A 24,203-nucleotide genomic window follows, 5' to 3' on the forward strand; every position below is an offset into this window, starting at 1 on the left:
TTTAGGGGTAGGCTGTGCTGTATGTAGGCCTATTCTTTCTCCACAGATTCTGTGACTCATACCCCTTACATTCTACACTTTCCCTTGGTGAACTTTGCTGGCGAACTTTGCCAGCGAAGGGGAAAGTGTCCAGTATGAAAGGTACAAAGAGAACTTTTTTTTTCTTCACCGGGGAAGTGAGGAATCATGCCGGAGAAGTTTGCAGCACAATGTAGATGGATTTCTTGCTGAAGGAAATTACACCATGGCTGAGATTTGAACCCACGACCCTCTGTTTCAAAGTCAGAAGACTAATCCACTGCGCCACAACGCTACGTCAATGGAAGCGCCCCTCCCCCCTCAGGGAATTATTGTTACATAAGAAATCCAAGCCAGGCTCGTTGGTTTGCTTGTTCATCAGGAGTTTTAGTGATTAGTCTTGTTTTACTAGTCGCTCTGTTTCTATTACACGTTATAGCAGACGCAGAGACTTGTCTAAAGGCTAACCTGATGGGTGTCAAGAAAGCATGAATGCTTGTAGGTAAGCAACCAGAGGACCAATATCCAGTCTCTCACATCCCTGCTTACTGTTCATGCTAGTCAATTTACTCACTTCATCGAAAGAGGTGGTCTTTATTTTAGAATCTGATCAGGAAGATTTAGGCTTTGCAAATACTCAAAAAACATTTTCTTTTCAACCGCAAGCTAACGTTGCAGGCAGATTGAAGCCGCATAAAGAAAGGAATATGAAAGAATAGAGCTGAAATTTTGAATATTATTCATAATCATTGTCTGCATTTGTCAATTGTATATCTGTTCAGCATTGCCAATATCAAACTGTTGCCAAGTGTGCATCTCTTTTGTACAGTCTGTGTTGATTGTCATACTGGCAAACTTACTCAGGTTCACTAACTTTTTTGAACGTGCTTTGGTTAAGCTTCGTGGAGCCGACCTATATCTTCCTTTTTGTTCGCCACCTTTCCTTTTGGTTGAGATGATAATGCTCAAAGGCGCCCCTTTTCGTGTCTTGTTGCCAGTATTCTATTGGCACATTTGCCTATAGTGAAGAATGGTTGACAGTTGCTCACAATATCAAGAATAAGAATTGTCTGCTTTGGTTGTTCCTCCTAGAGAAAGTTATGATTAATTGTTGAAGGAATAGGCAGAATCTTGATCATTAATATAGACCATGTGCCGAAAATAGTTGTAGTGCATTCATGTTCAAGTAATTATTTATTTTAGCTATTTAGGGCAAGTGCAAATGTTATAACTCACAAAATTATGAGGCCTTGTAGGCTCATGATTGTTTGTAGTATTTAGAGAAGAGAATGGATAGCATGGCACTGTAGTCTTTAACTGCACAAACTTTAAAACAAATTTGTAAAAAAATGTTCACGTACTTTATAGAGTAATAATTATCATACAAATTTTGTCAGAAATAATAGTGAAAATAGTTTGTGACATTACTAAGAGTATGATTTGGAAGTTGTCCTTTTTATTCTGAGTTTGGCCAGCAGTGCTGGGCTGGTGCACTGTGCTGTAAAATTAATATAGTGTCAATTCCAATTATTTCAGAATCTATTCCCGTCATTTTTAGCACAATTTTTAATGTATTTTTAAAGAATCTTTTGATTAGTGAAATGCATTTATTGAAAAAAAAGTTTTATCAGACAGTTTTCTAGGTAATAGTGAATAGTGATTGTTTCTGATTCTAAAATATTGATAATCAGCTTTTAAAATGTCTTCTTCACCCTTGTATTATAAGTTTATTAAGAGATCATGTCCTGCTCTCTGTCTAGCACAAGAAAGGGCTTTTGCAATAGGTGTAAGCACTAATCCTTGATATAAGAATAGGATTACCTAATGTTAAGGTTTTCTGTGAAAGGGATTTTTCAACAAATATTCAAAGAATACAAGTAGATTTACAACTAACCAGCTAACATGCATACCTGACTTGTGTTTGACTTGCCTTGCACTTGCATTATACATGTAAATATAACTCTGGTGGAGGTCTTTGAAATATAATTAAAAAAACATTTTTTGTGTGTGGATAAAAGAAAATATATGAAGCATGCAACTTGTATCTCCTAATCACAGGCATCTACAAGATACATGTATCATGTATTGTTCATTTATTTTGTATAAACCCATATTCAGTAATATGTCGTTCAATGCTCTTCTTACCTCAAACAACTTGATTTTCCCAGAAAGGTGCTCTGAACAATGAGTCGTTATTTTATGTTATAATTAAACTATTTCACATATTGTTCAACAGAGTTCAGTGTTTCCACTGTCCAGGAAATAACCAAAATACTTGGAAATCTCGACCTTTTCTCTGTAATTTTCAGGAAGTTAAAAATACCAGGTAATCCAGGGAAATTAAAAATTCCAAATAATGCATTATTAGAAAAATTAAAAAGTTTCACTTTTCATATTTTTAGAATAATTGCCTCATTATATGTTGCCCAATATTATCTTGTGCTTTCACACTTGCATTATTGATTTTATCACCAGTTTAGGAACTGATTGTACAGTGAAAAAGGTCTTGAATTTCTTTATTTCTGGTCAACAGGTAATATGCATCTATAGGCCTACTTCCACCTAGCTACATCACTGTCTGAATTTATTGTAAACGGTTTTAAAAAAATGAAAGTTCTAAGGAATACCAATGAATTTCGGGAAATAAGTGATTTTGTTTTGGGGATATTTGTTTTTAAGTGGTCCAGATCTCCAGGCTGAAAAGGATATGATTTGAACAGTTGAAGAATAAAACAGACAACCCCCCCATACTAAAAAAATTTAATTGGACAAAGAATAACAAAGTTATGAAATGTTGAAGTTTTGCTCTATTTTGGTTAAACAGTTTTGTGCAGGTATTCTTGAATATGCATTGAGCAAGCTCATGATGTTAAAATCTCCACTTACTTTTTTTTTGCATTTTGTTAGATGAAATTATGCTTATTCAAATTTTGTCCAAGATATAAGAATGAACAAAGTTAGATTGACTACCCTTACAAGGGAGCTTATAAAAAAACACACCTCTATAAAAATATGAAATGATTACGATTTCATGTAATTACAAAAGATAAAGAAAAGTGGGGACATGACATCATCAGCCAATCTATTGCATATTCATGAAGACTTGCATATGCACATACCTGTAGCTGTTTTTACAAAATGTTGCTATATATTTTGACATTCAATAACTTTGTAATTTGTTATCAGATTTTGATAGTTCTCTGCATTTTGCTTGATAAAATATACTCTTTAATCTAATTTAGGTATAATTATTTTCAGCCCGGACCTCTGTACGCTGCAGAAACACAGATAGATCCCCTTAGAATTTTGAGACCATTATATTCTCAGGTTTGATCCTTACTGGCAGGCAAGATTTACGACTTAGTGTTCAAATTATTGACCAATAGCTATTGAATTTAACGTAAAACTAAGTTTACGGTGTGATGTCTGTGTCATTTCAGATTTATTTTGTGGATGTTTCTAATTAGAAACACTGAGACCCGGTTGACCCATTACAGTACTTATTACCAGGGACAAGGTGATTGAGTGAAACGGCCAAGAATGTTTTTATCTCTCTCTTGCTGGCTCCCCATGTTCAAACACGTTTTATGGGGGAGCCAGAATCCATGACATTACAGATGTACAAGGTTCGAAACAGAACTGTTGTGCCCGTAAAGTGAGGATTGGCATTGCAGCAGAACCCAAGCAAGCTTATCGAAGCGTGCATGGCTGGCTGGCTACCCCATATTGAGTAGGCCAAGAAAATACAGGGTACACACTAAATCTAACACAGGGAGTTCTATTGCCCCCGAACTATGGCCAACATAAGAACACACAGCGCCTCCTCACACACACACACACACCAATACACACAGCATAAGCAGACATTATGCTATGCTCTTTTTGTATTTACGCCGTGCTGTACACTCATAAGGGGGAAGCGTTCATAGAATTGAGCGTTTGCCAGCCCAGCTCAGCCAGAGAACTGTGCTCCTTCAGCCCAGCCGTGTTGTGTGTATACATTGCCTATCATTTACAACACACTATTGCCGTGGAGGTGGCTTGTTCTTTTCGGTCCCTATTAAAAAAATAATTGACTCATTCACGGACAGCACTTCTTTCAGTACTGCATTTCTATAGAACATGCTCTTAAAGTGGAATTATCCTGCCTAATCTGTTACCGTTTCACTGCAAGCAGTGTGGACTTTGCAAGGAATAATTCTCAGCTCAAGTCTATGTTTCCAACTTGGAAGATATATTGTGAATATACTGTAAGCATATATTCTCACTGTTCAGCTGGTATAGTGCTGTGCTTGACGCTACATATCCATTTCCATGCTCATATATATTAATCATTTTTATCTTGGGTTTATCTGTGTGTTGAAATGAAGTGGAACAATCATTGAGAATCATGATTATGTGCACTGGAGTTCTTGTTATATTGCATGATTGCAGAGTAATATACAGTATATATTTGGACTTTGACGGGGAATCTGTCTTTGCAAGGCCTCCTAGTACATTGTGAGTTATTTGGGATTTGTTTGCCCCGTGCAAGTAGTGTATGCAGCTAGCTCCTGACTGGAGTGTTGCTGCAGCAGTTAGATGTCAAGGCCAGGAATGGTATTGAATTCATCAAGGGTCGAAGCTTGGGATTCTTCATCATGTTTTAGTGTAATATGCAATTGGATCTTGATATTAATCTGTTTTGTGTTTTTTGCTTCCCTTCTTTCTTTTACCTTTCTTTAACCTCCCAAACTAATCCCACCAACCAACAAAATACCCTCCCCCCCAACCCCACTGCCCCACTCTTTTCTAAAATTCTGAATATCCATTGCAAACTCAATATTTTTTTCATTCCCTTCGGCATTGCTATTCTTCACCCTCCATCTCCCTTCCCCTGTCTCCTCTTTTTTTAAAATATCCTATTTCTTCATCCTATTGCCACTACTATTTTTCTTATTTCTTCCCATTTTCCTTCTTCCCTTCCATTGGCATCTCTTTCCCACCTTCTATCCTATCATCTTTCCTTTCTTTGTGTCCTAATTGCTCTTTTCTCACCCATCGTCACATTTTTTTCATCCTCTGTCTTTTCCATTTTCTCATCTTTCTCCATCCTTATTTGTCCTGCCCCCTCCCATCCTCATCATCCCTCCTTGTTTCTTCATCCCATCTTCTACTGCTTCCTTTCCCCATCTTACACTTCTTCTCTCTCTCTTTGTATCTCCTATCTTCTGTACCTCATCATCAATGCATCTCCCATCGATCCTTTGCTCTTGCCTCATCTTCCTCCCCTGTCTCTTCCAACCCCCTCCTCTCCCATCTTCCTTCTTGTCTCCATCCCACACTTCTATTTCCTCCTAGATTCTTTTCCATAACCCCAGATCGCTGTGAGTGGAGTCCGGAGTCCTGTTGTATAATCGGGGACGCTGAGCGCATCCCTCGTTTTCACTATGTTGTGGCCAGAATAATTTGGTGAGTATTCTATTATGATCTATGCATTCCTACTGGCATGGCCGTGAGCCAGCTTTGTATGAATTTAAGCCCTATACTTGAAGAAGGAGGGGGCAATTGGCTATATTCTTGAATAAATCCCGGAAATGGCCTCGTAATTTTGAAATTTAAGTATCTGATATCTGGCATGGATCTTCACTTTGGGGATACCAGGGCACCGTGTTGTAGAGAGTTGTGATAGATTCAAACAAAAGTCAATGTGGGATCGATGAAGTTCATATCTCTTAAATTAATTAGGCCAGAGTCATCACGTTTTGATAAACAGGCAGTTAACCAGACAGGGTAAAAAAAGAGAAAACCGTCCCCACAAAAGGTGCTTATATTTTATAGTTTGCATCTTTAAATCCAGGAAATGGCCATCTATTTTCCATAATTAGATTTAGTTGAAAACTACATGTATCAAGAAAGTGACAAATATTCACTTCTTCCTTGACTCTGCAAGTGAAAGATTGTTTTATGATGTGAAAAAAAACCTTCACCAAAAGTTGCTTATAAATGTTTCTTTTTTTTTTGTATAGATCTTTGAATCCATGGCCCTAGATCTATAAGGTTAAATGGTTGGCAAAATTAGTAAACGTGTTTGCTTTTAACAGTCATTTGAACAGCGTTTGAAACGTTTTGACTCAGCCCTATAAGCAATCTTAGATCAATCACACTTAGAGTTTGTGTATCGCAACTTCTCATATGAGTGGGCCTGGTATTCTCTGATAGTGGTAGATTTTTCAAACAAAGAATACCAGGTTTCTCAGTTTTCAAGTGAGTCTATATCCTCTTAAAATAAAATCCTGTGAGTTATTAGATAATTCTCAAAATTGCAGAAATTTTCTCAGGCATTTGTCCAAAGTTGCAGGTGTTCTTGCAGTGTGAAAGCAACTTTGAAATTTGTCATTTCCAGTGTGTACGCTAGGCCCTTGTAGCCATTTAGGTTGCTACATGTACGTGTCGGGGGGGGGGGGGGCACTTCCATTGACGAGTGGATACCATGCTTGACCATGGGGTCTCAAAAAGCACCCTTAACACGTATTTTCCATAACCTGAAAATGCACCCCTTAACAAGTATTGGCGTGTGAAACCCTACCCTTAACAAGTATTGGAAACAAACGATACTCTTGGCAAGTACATGTATATATTCCCTGAAATATGGACCCCTAAACAAGTACAGAGATATTTTATTGTTATCTTTGTCGATCGTCGGTTTTACCTTTACACACCATTTGGTTTAGTACGGCCCCAACTTCCACAACTCGCGCAAATCGGACCCTAAACACGTAGTGTTGGGGCAAAAAGGACATCCTTTATAAAAAATTTTAATTTTGTTTTATCGTCCCCCCAAATTTGACCCTAAACGCATAGCTTTCCTAGCGAAATAGATACCCTTTTTTCATTATTTTTTTGTTTTTGACACCCTTATCACGTTACATACGTAACGTGCCCTTTCTTGAAAAAGACATCCTTTTACGTGTTTTTTGGGTCGCGCATGGTATCCACTCGTCAATGTAAGTGCCCCCCCCCGGGCTACGTGTACTCCATCAAAACTTTGGTTGTGGTTCATATTTTGAGGCCTGAACAAGTTCTTGTATTATCCACTTGGTCTGAAGGCTTCTATTTGAGTGATTATTTAGTATTCTTTTAACAGTGTAGCCCAATCTGGTGAGAACAATATCAACATAAATATGTTTTTAAAAAAATATAAAATTACACAATATCTGGTATTTACGATGTAAGTAGAATTCCTGATCAGAAAAAACATTTTTTTTCTGTGATTGACTAAGTATGACAACTCTTTATATGGACATTTTATTGATTTGATTTTTGAAGGAATGGGGTGGGGTGGTGTGCGGATCAGCTCATGCAAATTATATACAAAATGTTTTTTTCAGATTTTCAGGGAAAAATTGTTATGGGGGGGGGGGGCCGGGGGTCTTGTACAATGCAAGATGCATCATCTTGTTTTATTAGGGGGTCAGAACCAAGCAAGGTACCAAGTTATTATTTCCCAGTTTCTAAGTAGAGGTCAAATCCATTGTGGCAGTAGAGTTCAATTCTGGGAAACTTGTGTAGATCAGGATACCCTGGATGCTTTGGAAGGAAAAAAATATAATTGAGCAGAGTTTTAAAAAGGAGTGAACTCCAGCACATTTGGATCTTCTGATTCATTCGAGAATCAGTCTACACACTTATACACTGGTAATCTTACACGTAAATCATGTTTTGCTTTGAAACTTATCAACTTGGTAAAAGCAGATTTGAATCATAAGACGGTGCTGCACCATCCCGAGTTTGCCCAATCTCGAGATTTTAGCCTGATTGGCCCTCTTCGTGATTAATCTCGAGATTCAAGAAACCCCGTCTCCATCGCAAGAAGAGCGATTCCTGCTCGAGCCAGGCATCGATGCATTGTGGTCTGACGCCGTGAATAAATAATCCCGAGTGCGTCTGCACCGACGAATTAGCGCGATAATTCGTAAAATAGCGTGCTATTTTGCAAATAATCCCAAGTTGACTTGGGATTGCAATCTCGAGATTAATCCTACGAACTAGCGTGATAATTGCGTCTCCACTGCAAATAATCTCGAGATTGTTTTCAGATCGGGATAATTTGCCGGATCAGAAATAGCGTGCTAATTTGAAAACTCGGGATGGTGCAGACAGCCCTATAGTATACACTCTTGTATGTTGCAAGAAGCAGAATCTCATATTAAAAGTAAATTTGTAGTTGTAGGACTGGATTTTATTTTCCAGCTGGCAATCCAATGAAAATGACTATGATGCTGAGGTTATGTCAGTGATATGTAGGCCTATACATGTACATCTGGGACCTGTTTCATACCCCTTTCATACTGCCCTCTTAATTTTTCCCCGGCAAACTTCTCCGCCTCGCATTCCTCACTTCCCCGGCGAAGAAAAAAATGTACCCTTTCGCACTGACATTTCTTCCCTGGCGAAAGACAACGGGCAATTGCAGAACAAACGAAAGAAAATTGTAAACATTACTTCTTACCTATTACAAAAAGGTATAAAAAAATTAATAACAATATATTTTTTAAGTATTACTAAAAAAAATAACAATGTCATCTTGTTTTTATAGTTTAGCACATTTTATACATGTAAAAAGTGCTTTTTAATAAATGTTTTTGGAAAAAAAAATATGTTCGAGGATATCTACTTGGCCATAGCATTCAGCTGAGCTTGCAACTATCGCATGCAGAATCTCGGTACAGGGGACTTCCGGAGAGAAAAAAATTGACCTCTAACGTCATTAAAGAGGAGAAGTTCTCCGGTTTACTTTCATACTGGCCTTTTCACCGGCGAACTTCACGGGTGAAGTTCTCCTGTGTACCTTTCATACTGGACACTTTCCCCTTCGCTGGCGAAGTTCGCCGGTGAAAAGCGCAATATGAAAGGGGTATCAGAAGGAGTTCATACAAAACTATGTTAACTTTGCCATTACCAGTGCTCAGCAGCCAATCTCAATTACATGTAAGGTTTCTACTTTCCATGGTAGTAAGAATTATGGAAAAGAAACAATACCCACTTACCCAGTAGTTATAACCCCCACCCTGTGCAATGTATGGTTAATGTTAGACCTGCATCTCTTGACAAACAAAACTTTATCATCATCTCAATAAGAGTTACCTATTCCCTTCAATGTCATGAAACCATCTTCATTTCAGCCACTTAAGATGTTTTATAATACCCCGCACTAATTTGATCAGATTCATCAGTCACAAAACCTCTAATTTCATATCAAAATATCCCTAAGAACTTGCAGAGAGTATACCTGTCTCTGTCTTGTTCTGTCATGCTGATCTTACTGTTCCTGGGAATAATTTTACTTCTCAAGTTTTATTTACGTTTCTGGTTGTAAGAGAAAAGTTTTTAACTATTTTCCTTTAATTCATAAAAAAAACTTTCTTTAACAAAAGAAATTTTGTATCTAATATAGCAGTCATGAAGGAATATAGAGCTAATCGCAATGCGATATCAGGAAAATTATTCCCTGCTATTCAGACAATGTTTGTCCCCGAATGAATGGCAAGGACTGTCCCTCCTACATGTATTTCGCAGCCTGAGAAGTGAGAAATAATTGTCATACATGTTGAGGATTATACTTGGTGCCTATATCCTGCTTTAGTGCACACACTTGTGTCAGAACTTCACTTTGAAATGTGACACAATTTCGCTGCTCATAAATTTATTATTTCCTCATGATACATGTAGGACGGAAAATCAAGAAGGCATCAATATTTCATAGAATAAAAATGGGGAGGGATAGGGAGGGGTAAATGGCAATGTGTCCACTGCCAACTCGCTCACTCAATATATGGTTGACCTTCATTTAGTCTAATGCCATTCCGTCCATCAGCATTTCATTTAACAACCATTTGGTCCAATACCCATTCGGTCCAATCATCACGTTGTCTAATCATCATTTCGTCTAAATTAACCAGTTGGTGTAATACCCATTTTCTTCTAATACCAAATTATGCAATGGCTGGGATTCAAACCCATGACCCTCTGTTTCAAATTCCGAAGACTAATCCACTGGGCCACAATGCTCCACATCATCACAAGCTATTGTGTACAAGTACATGTATATGCCCGATCCTATGTTCACTTCATACATAGTGCGGCAGTGTAATTGATGTTACATGATCTTTTCCACTTGTATGTTTCTGTGGTGTTTTCTATTATGCATAAATATAAATATGAATACAAGCAATTCCTACCATATGTTCTCAACTTTTCAAATCGGTCATTTGAAATAGTTTATTCTTAAAGTGCTCTTTGGCTTCTATCATAATTGTTATTCATTTTTCTTATGATTAAAACTCTCAACCATATTCTCTACAAACAATTTCAGTGCCAACGATTGATCCAATTTTCATCGTTTGGAAAAATGAAAGTACATCTCTTTGATGTATCAGTAGTTTCCTGGTCTGTAATATTAAATTCATTACCAAATCATATTTACTCTAACCATTAACCAACGACATAATCTAAAAGTGGGTAAAACTACTACTTTCATCCTTAAAAAAACATATTTGTAAGAATCAAAATACAGGCAATCCATATTGTGTTTGCTGCCAACTTTTCTTCCTTTCCTCTCTGCAGTGTGGTGACTTCCTGTTAAAGTTGTTTTTATGATACATTTCAAAACCACATATTTGTTTGGAATATTTGTGTGGATAGTGAAGGCCATTTGGATAGTAGTTATGAGTGTGTAATTCTGCTCTATATAAATCCTACCTATTTGCGTGTCATCGTTAATTGTTCTTCCATGGTCATTACTGCTCATTGTAATCTCAACTATTTTGTTTTGAAGAGGGGAAAGAAGGGAATAATATGTATTTTATAGACATTTAAAGGTTATTATGAATCAGAACTGAATATTGTCATGAACAAGAGGTACTTGTAAATATTTTCTGATTCATTGTATTTATTTATTTCATTTATTAATATTGATTTATTATTATTTCTATTTTTATTTTGTTTATGGGGGGGGGGGAGTTAAGTACAAGATTGTATTGCCAGTGCAGACCAGTGAGATGCTAATTTCCTGTAAAAGTGTAAAGCAACAATGTTTTTCTTTTCAATTTCAAATACTGAATTTCCAAGTGCCAACCACCCCCTTTATTTTGATTAAATATATTGCAACACTTAGAAATAAAACAAACATGATATTGCAAACTATAGTTTTTGCATAATCTTTCACTTTTATGAAGTATGAGTAATCTTGTTTATTGCTCCTAATAATGATAGAATTGCACCATAGCGCTTAATTTAATGTGCTGCGTACATGTAACTATTCCCCAGCTTTGTATGCGATTGGGGGCTCAAGCATTCAATGAATTTCTTCCTCCCAGGTACCCATTTACTACACCTGGATGGAGGGTGGCAAATGTAGACAAAGGCCTATCCTCAGGATTCAAACTTGTACTGCAGTGGGATTTGAATCTCTGACCTTGTGGTTCAAAGTCCAAGTTTTAATAGAGGTTAAACTTCCCATCAGCGAAGTTAAGATTGTCATCTTCAACACAAAGATTGATAATGTAATATGCATGCTGCTACTTTATAATTTTTTTCTGGGGGGGGGGGTGATCTAAGGCGTTAGAAGATGGGACATATGGCTTTGTATGATGTGTTCAATGAATGAATGGCCCGCCACTCACTTTTCTGTGCAGAAGTGTTTAGTGGCAGCTGAATAATATATGTATTGAGCATGAGACTCGTAAGACATGCAGGAACAACCACAGCTATGCATCACAGAATTTTGTGAGTCAGTCTCATATTTTGGCTCCATGTCAATCACAGCTTGATTGTTAGTCCTTTTTGCATAAAAAAAAACAAATTGTATTGTTACAAAATCATGCAATTTTGGTAAACAGAAAAATATTCGATGTGTGTTTTTACTACATGTACATGTATTTTAATTGTGTTCCAAACTCCTTAAATTCAACACTGAGCAGAGTATAATGTGTGATTGTGCCATTGGGGGTTTTCACACTAATACGGACTGCTTTGAACAAAACCTTTTGCTCTGTCTGAATGGACAAACATTTTCTAATAAAAAGGTCCCTTATAATATTCAATATCAAATCAAGAAAAATGAATAATCTTTAAAAAAAAGTGCACAATTTGCCTAGACACATGTGGGAATTGCAGGTTATCTCACAATTCATTTTTTTAAAATAAATAATTCCAAATCAATGTAGATAATGTTGTCTCATTATTTTACTGTTTCATCATTATGCCATTTCGGCCTTAAAGGGATGAAAGTATGTATAGCTTGATAAATTGAGTAGAATTCATCGAGCAAAATGCCAAAAATTTCATCAAAATCGGATAACAAATAACAAAGTTATTGAATTTTAAAGTTTAGCAATATTTTGTGAAAACAGTCTTCATGAATATTCATTAGGTGGACTGATGATGTCACATCTCCACTTGTTCTTTTGTATTTTATTACATGTATATGAAATTAGGTTTATTCAATTTTTTTCCTCCAAGAACTAGAAAAATTGGATTGAAAACTGATTTAGTGCATTAGATATTTATTGCTGCAACAACTTATTTCATTATAAGGGAGACATATTATTTACAAAAGTATGATTTTATGTAATATTATAAGAAAACAGAAAGTGGAGATGTGACATCATCAGCCCACCTAATGAATATTCATGACAAATATTTTCACGAAATATTGCTAAACTTGAAACTTCAATAACTTTGTTATTTGCTATCCGATTTTGATGAAATTTTCGGCATTTTGCTCAGTGAATTCTACTCTATGTATTAAGATATAAATATTTTCAGCCCAGACCATCCCTTTAAAGGTAAATGCCAGTTATAGTAACGATATTAAAATGAGTTCGTACAGAATCCAATGAAATGACCACCAAAGTGTCTGTATAAATAAAAAGTATGTAATTGCTGAGAAATTAGCAAATAAGCACAGGATTCAAAGCAATAATAATACACTGTTCCATGTGCGCTTGTCTGTGTTGGTGATCTTCAGTGTGAACATTTTTCAGCGTAGATTTCAAGATATCACAAAGTTCAGTTTATGTAACTGTACAAGATCTAGATCCTCAATATACTGACAATTATGCCTGGTTTTACAGACTTTCTCATGAAATCAGTGTTTACTGCTAACTACTGGCATTTCTCTTTATTTACTAAACTTTCTAAAGAATAACTGTAAGCATTTTCTAGTGTCATCTTTGATTAATTAAAAGGTAAACAATGCTTACCTTTTTAATGACCAAATCAAAAAACAAATTGATTTCGATTGATAGAGAATTATAATTCAAGCATACATGTACCCAGTGGATATGTATCTAAAAATTATTAAAAAAACATATTTTAAAACTAATAATGCAGTTTCTTCTTAAACTGCTCTATCATCTCTATGTATACTGCATAAAAAAAGAAGCCAACTGCTGAAAAATTTGTTTGTGTGCTGTGTGAGTTTGCATGACCAGTTGGTCATAATAAAAACATTCCCTTAAGACAGAAAGAAGGAAATAGCTAACTTTCATCTTTAGCCTCGAACGAACTTCCTCAGATATGTTTCAATCCCAGGAAGCCAATAAGTATTTGTCTCTGCACTGCCAGGCAAGAAGGTATATAACACTAATGGGAAGTAATATTATTGTGCTCAAGAAAAAGAAAATATCTTGAAAATTTTAGAAATGTGTTATTACATGTACATGTACATTCATGCAGATTTATACATGGAGACATAAATGTAATGCAATACTTGTTATTGTGTTGTTTTATACATGTTGTGTACATATTTTTTTTCTCTGATAAAAATATCACAAATAGTAAAAAACAAACATTTGTAACAAAAAATATGATTATCTATAATACTTCATATAGCCAACATGCAGCATGAGGTTATCCACTAAATCTCCCTGTATGGAGAGTGGCAAATGTAGATAATTGACTTGCCTGTAGATATACTTTAGGGCTTGCAGGCCTTCAAGTGGATAGGTTTTTTTCAGTTTTCAGTGGGCTGTTAATTTCAATAATGTATGTGATTGTTTTAAATCATTGAATTGTCAATGATGTCAATTGTCAATGTTAATTTGTAGTTTTTGTACTTACCAGAATACATATGAAGTAAGTGTGCATTTCCTTATATAAGTATGCTTACACAGTAATTCTGCATATTTCGGGTATTGCTTTGATAGAACAAATACGTGCAATGTACTCGATGAGAGTGAATATGGGGGAGGAGGAATATATGGATTTGTGAGAACCGTTAGGAGAATTAGTTGGATTTGTTTTCTATTTCATTTTTGCTATTGGTTTGGCAGTTGGAGCGGAAATAGCTAGTTTCCTTCCACTGCCCAGTCTGACTTCCGCTTTTCGTGCTTGCAATACTAACTTTGAACCACTGGAAACTGTGAGGTCCCACATACATAAAAGAGAAAACATGGAACGGTATTTGAAAACTTTCATCATAAAGTATGATTTGGCTTGCCAATTTGTATGGGTGTGATTGGGAGGTTCGTTCGTCTACAATTTCTGACATAATCCTTTGTTCATCTTGCCTAAATATAACATGAAAAAGTATATAAAAAAAACTGATATTATAATTGCAGTGAGCAGTGATTTCAAGAGAAAGGGCTTGAAAGTACATTTATGAAATTGACTATCCATCCAGAAATTATTTCAAGTGTGCTGCAAACGAGTAAATAGCTAGCAGCTGAAAAGTACAGGTAGCTGTTGGCTCATTGAAGAAGCAATAGCAAGCTAGCTCAAAGATACCTACATGCTAAAAGATTGCTTGATTATTTATCAGCACGCCTCTTGCAAGCTTACCCAGCTATCTGCTAGCTAGCGATTAGTTTGACATTGTTGCATTTTGACATCAAGTGCTGTGGAAAGAAGGGAACCAAGACTGAAAATCAAGAACACAAAATTATAAAAAAATAATGTTATATTTTAAAGGACTCATCAATCCAACAGAATGTCATGCTATTCTACATATTCCTCGGCAATTACTTATTTCCTACCACAATTATTTGGCACATCTTTTGATAAACACCTAAGTGGTCATTTTTTTGGATTCTATTCAAATTTATTTCATGGTTGTCATACAGTAATTGGAATTTACATTTAAACCTGCTTTGATGGAGCTATTTGAATTTTCCCAGCAAATACAGCCTTTTCCAGTGTGAAATCATAAAATGTTCAGTTTATTGACACTTAAATATTTTGTGATTAAACCTAGTATTTGTACATGTATGTATACATGTATGTATATAACTGAACTATCTTCACTGTGTAGGCCTAATTGGTAAAGTAATGAAATTGGAACAACCATTTCATCTATCATTAAACCCCCCCCCCCCCAATTTTTGGTGTTAAGCATGCATTCTCGTACAGAAACAAATCAGTTGCATAACAACCAATAATTCAACATACAGGCAGATCCAGAGTGTGACGCATTCGTTAGCAATAAAAAAAAAATCATAATCACACCAATGAATCCTCTGCTATAAACAATACCCGTGACATGTGGAATTGTTGAAAGCGATCATCGTCCCCCTTTTGTGGAAATTAGGTTTCTGGGTTTGCTGCTTGATGATATAATTTCCATTTGCGAAGAGAGCGTTACTTTGGCTGAAAGGTGAACAAATTGTGTCAATGAAATGCGCCAGCACAGATGCAGAGGGATGGGATTTTAGCTTCAGGAGTCGGAATGTCGGTTAATTGTCCCTCCTGTGGATTCTGATCTGTAGCTTTCTTATGTCTAAAATGAGAGCAGAGCAATCCAGTTCATGTACTTGATCTACATAACATTTCTGTAATATTTGTATTCAGTTTAGGCTTCAGATTCATTAATTGATCCATGTTAAAAACAGAATTAAAAAAAACCCCCAGAACTCTCAAGGCATAGATTCCGATGTTAAACATTGATAGGAAATATGATATGTAATATTGGAATATAGTAAAGAGTTTTGTTTTAAAAAGGAATTTGCATTTACAATGTATATACAAGACTCCTTTTCAGAACAGAACAGAGGATGAAATGAAGTAGGATAATGCATTTTTCTCATTGATATTTTGAAAAATTTTAAGTACATTTGGTGTTGTGTTAGGGGATGTTTTCTGATTGTGCATTGATGAAGATTAGTATTACAGGTTACTTACACTAAGATACTTTGTCATGTATATATTGAAAATGACATTAGATGCTTTCATGCAATTTGATTAGTGTTTGTTGGTTGCCTACTTTATTTTGTGCCTCGCAGCATGTGGCAGAACATTCATGCTTGTCTGACTTTGTATATTCACAGCTTGGTACATCTATAACAATATTTGAAATTTATATAGTGCATAATAGTCAAAAGACTCTCTATGCGCTTTACAAAATACACATGTATTGAAATTACTAAATTATACATTAGACCTTATCTAAATTATCCAATAAACCTAAGCCTTAAACCTAAAATATACAAATAATAACAAATTAAATCAATACATACAGTGTAAAAGTTACATAATTCATGAAATTAAATCTTACTATGTTTAACGACATAATACATGTATATTGAACATTATAAACATTATTTTGAAAATAAGTGAGTTTTAAGTATCTAGATTTAAATATGGGGAAGGGCGGTGCAGTTCTTATGTTTAACGGTTGATAATTCCAGAGTACAGGGGCAGATAGGGAAGGGCTCTTTGACCATATGTATGTGAGGAGATGTTGTGAGGATGATCAAAGGTTATGTCTTGGTTTATATGGTTCTGTGAGTTCTGATATTCATGGCTTTATAACAGAGGATGAGTATCTTGAAGTATCCATATAAAAGTCAATCCTTAGTTTTTGGCACTCTATAATTCCATACTTTCCAACTTTCCCCTCTGATTGGGACAGTCCCTATTTTTGGTAAAGAAAACAACAATGTTTACTCATAATGATCGTGTGTCCCTAATTTGTGTAAGTTTGCACATAGGGTTGTGTAGGAAAACTCAGCAAGGCCCTATTTTATTTCTGTGGTTGTCGTATGGCCCTGTTTTTATTGTTTGGAGCTATGCAATGGCTGTGGTAGCTTATAATCTATAATTCTTTGTCACTTATGTTTCCTTTGTAGATGTTTGGCTTTGTCCATTGATATTTTCCTGCAGCTATCATACAAAAAAATCACAAAGTGACCAAATGTCATGTGCTGTGCATCGTTTGCATCAGGGTTCACATTTTACTGCAGGGACAGGCAAGAACTGCCTGGCATGATAAATAACAGCATTGAGGTCACTGATTTCAGGGTTGACCGTTTTTAATACCTCGATCTGATGGTTTCACTCACTGGCATTGACGTCAGCATTGGTAGAAGTTTTTATTTTGGTGCTGTCACTTTCAAAATGGGGACGAATACCTCCAGATTGGCAAGGTATGCTATGCTTAGGGGCTATGTGGATTTGAAAACTGAAGTAAGGTTATGTAGTAAAAGCTTATTGATTACAGATTAAGATGTTGAAAAGCAATTGGTAAATTTATGCAACAACAAATCAACTTTAATTGTTGCAACATTTTTGGGGGGTTTGTTCAGTATATGCAGATCTAAATTGGCCATATCAGTGGTCCATGGTCATGGCAGTGCAGTGGTTAAATGGTGAAATTCATCTACATGAGTAGAGGAATTGACACATTACAATCTAGAAAAATAAAAAGGAAAAAAAAACACCCAAGAACCTTTTCCTTTGGTCATCAAGCAATATCAGGTATAAGATTCCAAGTTAACTTTGATTTTGGCAAAAGTGAAATCAGTCAATGTATTATATACACATATAGTCCAGGATAGAAGAGGCATAACCTTGTTTTTTTATATATACAATATTTTTTGATGGTTTCTTGTCAATTCGAGGGTGCTGATTACGAATCTGAATGATGCCACTCGTGTAACCTTGAGCATTTTCCGCAAATTGGCAAAATCCAATATGGCCGCCAAAATATGCAAATTACCCATGAAAATCATAAAATTGTCCGCACATTGGCTGTGAAATGCATGAAATTGTGTGGCAGGAGTGAAATACAATCTTAAAAAATAATTTTTGACAAAATATTTATCTTCCTGATATTCAAAATGGCCGCCATAGGCCATTGTTTACACTATCATGTACAATATGAATAGGGAAAACTAATTTTCACAAAAATGAGCACTAAACTGCAAAAATCGCGATGTATGAAGAAGTAATATATGCAAATCATCATTACTAATGAGATATATTACTTATTATGTCAAATATGGGAAAATTGCAGTATTTTGATATCTAAAATAGCCGCCACTGGCCCAAACAGTATTGCGTACAATGGCAATGGGGGCCAAAAAAATCTCAAGAGTGATCACTAAAATGCTTATTATGAAGATTAAACAGTTGGAATACTGACTATAAACATAATTATTAACGGAATATATTACTAATATGCCATGTATGTGGTGAATGTTGTATTCTGATATTCAAAATGGCTGCCAAAGGCCCTAAAAGTATTATACAGAAATGAGAAATGGGAGAAAAGAAATCACAAGAGTGAGCGCTAAAATGCATATAATGTGATAAATTAATTGGATACTGTCTAAAAACTTATTTTCTTACGAAATATATCATTCAGGTTTTAAGTTTGTGTTAAATATTGTATTTCGACTTTCAAAATGGCCGCCATCGACATTAACCGTATTATGTACAATGCAAAGTGGGAATCCAATATTCACAGGAGTGAGTACCATAAATGCACGTAATAGTGATCTATGAGTAAAATATTGTCTGAAAGCATAATTTCTATTAAGATATATCATTTATTCTGCCAGTTAGGTGATAAATACGGTTATTTTTAAGTTAAAATGGCCGCTACAGTCCCTTACAGTATTATACACAATATGAATGGGAACAAATCATTTGAACAGAATTTGGCTTTGCTTGGTCAAATGGTGATGTATGAGTGGAATGTTGTCTGAAAACATGATTTATAACAAAATATATCATATCTTATGTAATTTAGGTGATAAATACTGTATTTCAACATTCAAAATGGCTGCCATATGCCCTTTTTGTGAACATGATTTGTCTCCACCCAAAATGTATATTATACGATAAGTGCCTATGGTGGCCATTTTCAATTTAAAAATGCAGCATTTATCACCTTAATTACACAACATTATGATATATCTAGTTAGAAACCATGGTTTTAGACAATTATTCACCTTTACATCACAATTCACAATTATATGCAATATTTAGAGTCAAGCAAAGCCAAATTCTGTCAAAATTATATGTCCCATGTTACAATGTACACAATACTTTTAGGACCTATGGCAGCCATTTTGGATTTCAAAGTACACCATTTATTACCTCCACCATGTCCACGACCAATATGTGATGTATTTAGTTAGAAATAATGTTTAAGACAATATCTTTACCCATACATCATAGTTATATGCATTTTATGATTCTCACTCTTGTGAAAATTAGTTTCCCTGTTCGCATGTTACATAAATTAGTTAGGGCTTGTAGAGGTTATTTTGAATGTCAAAATACAGTATTTATCACCTATATGAAAGAAGAAATGCGATGATTAAAAAAAATGTTTTCAAACAACGTTTTACTCATACAACAGGATTATATGGATGTCATAGTCAAGCAAATCCAAATTCGTACAAAATTATATGTCCCAATTCACATTGTAGATAATACTGTTAGGGCCTATAGGGGCCATTTTGAATTTCATAATACAGTATTTATCTCATGCATGACAAAAGAAATGATATGTCTTGCTATAAAACATGATGTCAGACAATAATATACTCATAGATCACAATTACATGCATTTTATGTTTCTTACTCGTGTTAAAATTAGTTTCTCTATTCGCATTGTACATGATGAATATAGGGGCTATGGCGGCCATTTTGAATTTCAAAATACAGCATTTACCACATAAATGGCATATTTACAACTATGTTTTTAGTCAGTATTCCACTCGTTTATCTTAATAATATGCATTTTAATGCTCAATCTTCTCATTTTTTTGGCCCCGGCCATTGCCATTGTACATAATACTCTTTGGGCCAGTGGCGGCTATTTTAGATATCGAAATACAGCAATGTTCCCATATTTGACATAATAAGTAATATATCTCATTAGTAATGATGATTTGCATATATTACTTCGTTCATACATCGCGATTTTTGCAGTTTAGTGCTCATTTTTGTGAAAAATAAATTTCCCTATTCATATTGTACATGATAGTGTATATGATGGCCTATGGCGGCCATTTTGAATATCAGGAAGATAAATATTTTGTCAAAAATTATTTTTTAAGATTGTATTTCACTCCTGCCACACAATTTCATGCATTTCACAGCCAATGTGCGGACAATTTTATGAATTTCATGGGTAATTTGCATATTTTGGCTGCCATATTGGATTTTGCCAATTTGCGAAAAATGCTCAAGGTTACACGAGTGGCATCATTCAGATTCGTAATCAGCACCCTCGAATTGACAAGAAACCATCAAAAAATATTGTATATATAAAAAAACAAGGTTTGGTCAATTTCCTATGGGGCCTATCCTGGACTAATATGGAAATGTCACCATTTTGTACTATTTTTTTTTAAGTAGCCTCTCTGGCTTGTGTTGTCTTGGCTACACAAAATATAAAGCCACTTGCTACAGTACATGTCTCCATCCCTATTGGTGGGGAAGATGGTTTAGAATTAATGCAGACGTGTCGAGGTAGAGCCGAGAATCTATGATGTCTACCATGCCATCCCATTACATGATCCAGTTCAGCTACTGACGCGATACCTGTGATATAAAACCCATAAAGAATTCATGAAAATTCTTGTAACTGGGCAACGATTCCATCACAGCAGCTATGCAAATGTTTACCGGTTTGGTGCAGAAGGAAAAAAAAATCATTTGTATTCCTCCTCTGAATGACTATGGAATCATTTTATTGAGTTTCCAACATATTTGGGCTTGGCAAGAATATTCTGGTAGAATCTTGCTCAATGCTCACTTTCATTCTAAATGCATGCATTTATCAAATGAGGAAAGGCATTCTACAGATGAAATTGTATGTCTTTTAAATGTGCGTACACATTTCTTGGGCTTTCAACATGTCTTGGTTGGCAAGAATACTGTATTTTGGAAGAATCTTTGCTCATTTTCTTTCTCAATGCGTGCATTTATCAATTGTGAAAAAGCATTCATGTACTATAGATAGAATTGTATCTCTTTAAAATAATGCGTACACATTTAGTGGGTTTTCAGCATATGGGCTTTGCAAGAATATTCTGGCAGAATCTGGCTCACTTTTATTCTAAATGCATCTAGATTTATCAATGCAGCGAATAGATGGAATTGATTATTGTACATGTATGTCATCAAATGTGCATACACATTTATATAATGCTGACTAGTTGAAAGGGTCTCAGCCACAAAACAAATTTATCTCATTTTGGGTTTGTGATAATAGACTTTAATAGTTACATGTATATTATCATTTCTCATTTTTATAAAGCGATGCAATGTTATTGCTATCTCTGCTTATAAAGTTAAAATGCAATACTCATGTATACTTTATATACTGTATTTATATTTATGTACTGTAATTCTCACCATGATTGTTTTATTTTTTACAAATTCTGTGCATCAAATATTGCAAAAAATGTTTGCTTTGGAACATTGTTATTGACTCATATGGAAACATCACAAAAGTTGTGTGAAATTTTTCAGAATATACCACAACCGTGAAAATCTCTGTACACAAAATGGCGTATACAGTCTTACATTTATCAAAATAATTGTCATCATTATGTTCTCTCTTCATCTTGCCAAGGAGCTCATGATGCTCCGTTGATATTACTGGTATTAAACTCTATTTGTAACCCATAGGAAGTTAAATGCACATTTTTGGCAAAGGGTGCTAAATGGAAACATTGATATTACAAGAAATCTGCATAAACAATGGTTTTGTACCATGGTACAAATACAATTAAGTCTATTGAGAATTATGGGACATAAAGCATTTTGTCAATGATTACTGTTATAAGCTACTGAAATCCTTGCATCTGATTTGTTAAAAGCTTTTTTTATAAATTTTGTATAAGAAATCACAGACAAGCTTCATGAAAATGTTCTCCCGATGGCACTTTCAAAGAACGATTGATCTTTTTTCCAAAAATCTTTGGGTTCCATATTATTTTGAGCTACATGTACTACATGAACATCTACTCGCCTCATTTCATTCCCTGACCAGTTTAAAACTGAATAGAGACACTCAATAGGTACAAAGCATGTATGCAGTATGATGAGTGAACTTTGAGATACAGGCAGTGGAGATAAATGTGTGTCTTCTGTGATACATGTTCTTTACAGAGTCATGTCAAATGTCAGTCAATCTCTAGATAACGTTTAGAACCATGAAGTGTTAAATTGGTCTTGTGGCTTTGTGGTAATGTGAGTGCACTATTAAAATTTGAGATGTGGTCGCTTGATGATGCTGGTCTTCCTTAAATTCAAGGTAACTTTTATTATAGCAGCAAGGATACAGTGCATGTATGTGCATTATAAATCGTGAAAATGGAAGGGAGATCCTTTTTTTTGGCAAATCTTGCGATGTTTATGTTTACCAAGTTAGGTTTTTGATGATATTGCTTTGACATGTAGTTTTTTTATGCCACTAATTTTCTTTTTAATATAAAATGCATTCAACAATTTTATAGTGTTAAATGTGTTAAAAATCTTGGATGTTAAAACTGACACCAGGGGAGCGTTTCATGAAAGGACTTGTTGGACTTTTTATCGGAGAAGTCCTGTTTTATCCGACAGTTACCATAGTAACAGTGCCTCTCAGCCAATCAGAATCAAAGAAAGTTGTCAGATCTGACAACTTGTCGGCGAAAAATGTTGATGAAACACCCCCCCCCCCCGTTCATGCCCCTAGAGGATTACACATTTCAGTTCAGAATGTTGAAGTAAGTGATCTAAGGTTTTTCAGTAACACCCATGGGTGTTGAACTAACACTAGATTTACACCCAAGAGAAATGGCTGGCGTTGTCCTATAATTATGTACACCGGTAAACACTATACTTTTTGCCTTGAATACTAGACATGATCACTCTTATAATATTTCATTCAGATCAGGAGTTTCTTGATAATAATGTGGGATGATGATTCAGCCCTTCAAACACATGTCATTCACCCTAACACTATTTAATGTGATATTTGTGACATATTTACTCATGTATGAATTATGACAGCCCCTTTCATGCTTAAGATATAATTCAAACAAGCACTTTTAATATTTTTTTCAAGTGAATTCATCCACGTTCTTCTATCCTCCATTCCACATCTCCATGATGCAGGTCTGTGCCATTCTTGGTCGATACCTGCCCCATTCCCTCACGATCCACCGTTGCCTAGCTGATTCCGAGGCGCAAGTTGAACCCCCGGAAGCAAGATGAACAACTCGTCGGTCAAACGCAAGCACCCTGAAAAGGGCTCGAGGTGAGTGAGGAGGCTGGATGTTGATTGCTATAGTGATGAATGGTGATGCAGGTGGTGATGAGGATGATGGGTACAAGGCTGGAGTGGTTGGTTTGGTGGTGGTAGTGGTTGTGGTGGATGAAAGGAAGGAGGGTACTAGTATTATAGTAGTGCATGATCAAATCTATGCGAGCACTGCAAGAAAAATGCAATTGATTGCAATTATAATCAAAGTCACAAAATCAGTCACAAGGTCTTGTAATTAATTGTAAATTCAAACTTCATTGGTACATGTAGTCTCCTTCTTGCAACTAATGATAAAATAATGAATGTTTTTAACAGATATATGGCGCAATATAGATGCTGTGGATCAATAAAAATCAACTTAGTATACCTGTGATTTAAATTGATATATCATAATCGATTGTAGATTAGCGACAGAAGTTTGCAAATATTTTCTTGCAACCCTTCCTATGAAATAGCAACTTTTCCTCTAATTTCAATACTTGGAGTAAAAATATTAAAGTTAATGTCAGCAATTACATGTATCTACCTGTTATGCTAATTCATTGATTTTACTGTTTGCCTATGCCATCACAGCCATTCGTCCTCTTTAGCTATTAGAGCCAACTTTACTCTTTGTAAAGAGGGTGTTAAACATGGCAACAATCGGTTGGACAAAGTT

The 24,203-nt window shown here is 35.3% G+C and overlaps 1 protein-coding gene across 6 annotated transcripts in view; it reads left to right on the forward strand.

Annotated features, from left to right (window-relative positions):
* Positions 1-24,203, forward strand: part of LOC121420727 (nuclear receptor coactivator 2-like) — a 68,307-nt gene that overhangs the window by 15,723 nt on the left and 28,381 nt on the right. For 3 of the 6 annotated variants that reach the window (XM_041615380.1, XM_041615408.1, XM_041615403.1), the window contains exons 2-3: positions 5,359-5,469; positions 23,398-23,539. In XM_041615380.1, coding sequence (XP_041471314.1) covers positions 23,493-23,539 — 47 coding nt within the window. In that variant the 5' untranslated portion in view covers positions 5,359-5,469; positions 23,398-23,492. Of the gene's footprint in view, positions 1-3,889; positions 4,269-5,358; positions 5,470-23,397; positions 23,540-24,203 lie in introns of those variants that run through there. The other 3 variants (XM_041615397.1, XM_041615388.1, XM_041615392.1) reach the window with 3 other exon arrangements.

The sequence above is a fragment of the Lytechinus variegatus genome, chromosome 1 (assembly GCF_018143015.1).
Source record: "Lytechinus variegatus isolate NC3 chromosome 1, Lvar_3.0, whole genome shotgun sequence".
Lineage (NCBI taxonomy): Eukaryota > Metazoa > Echinodermata > Echinoidea > Temnopleuroida > Toxopneustidae > Lytechinus > Lytechinus variegatus.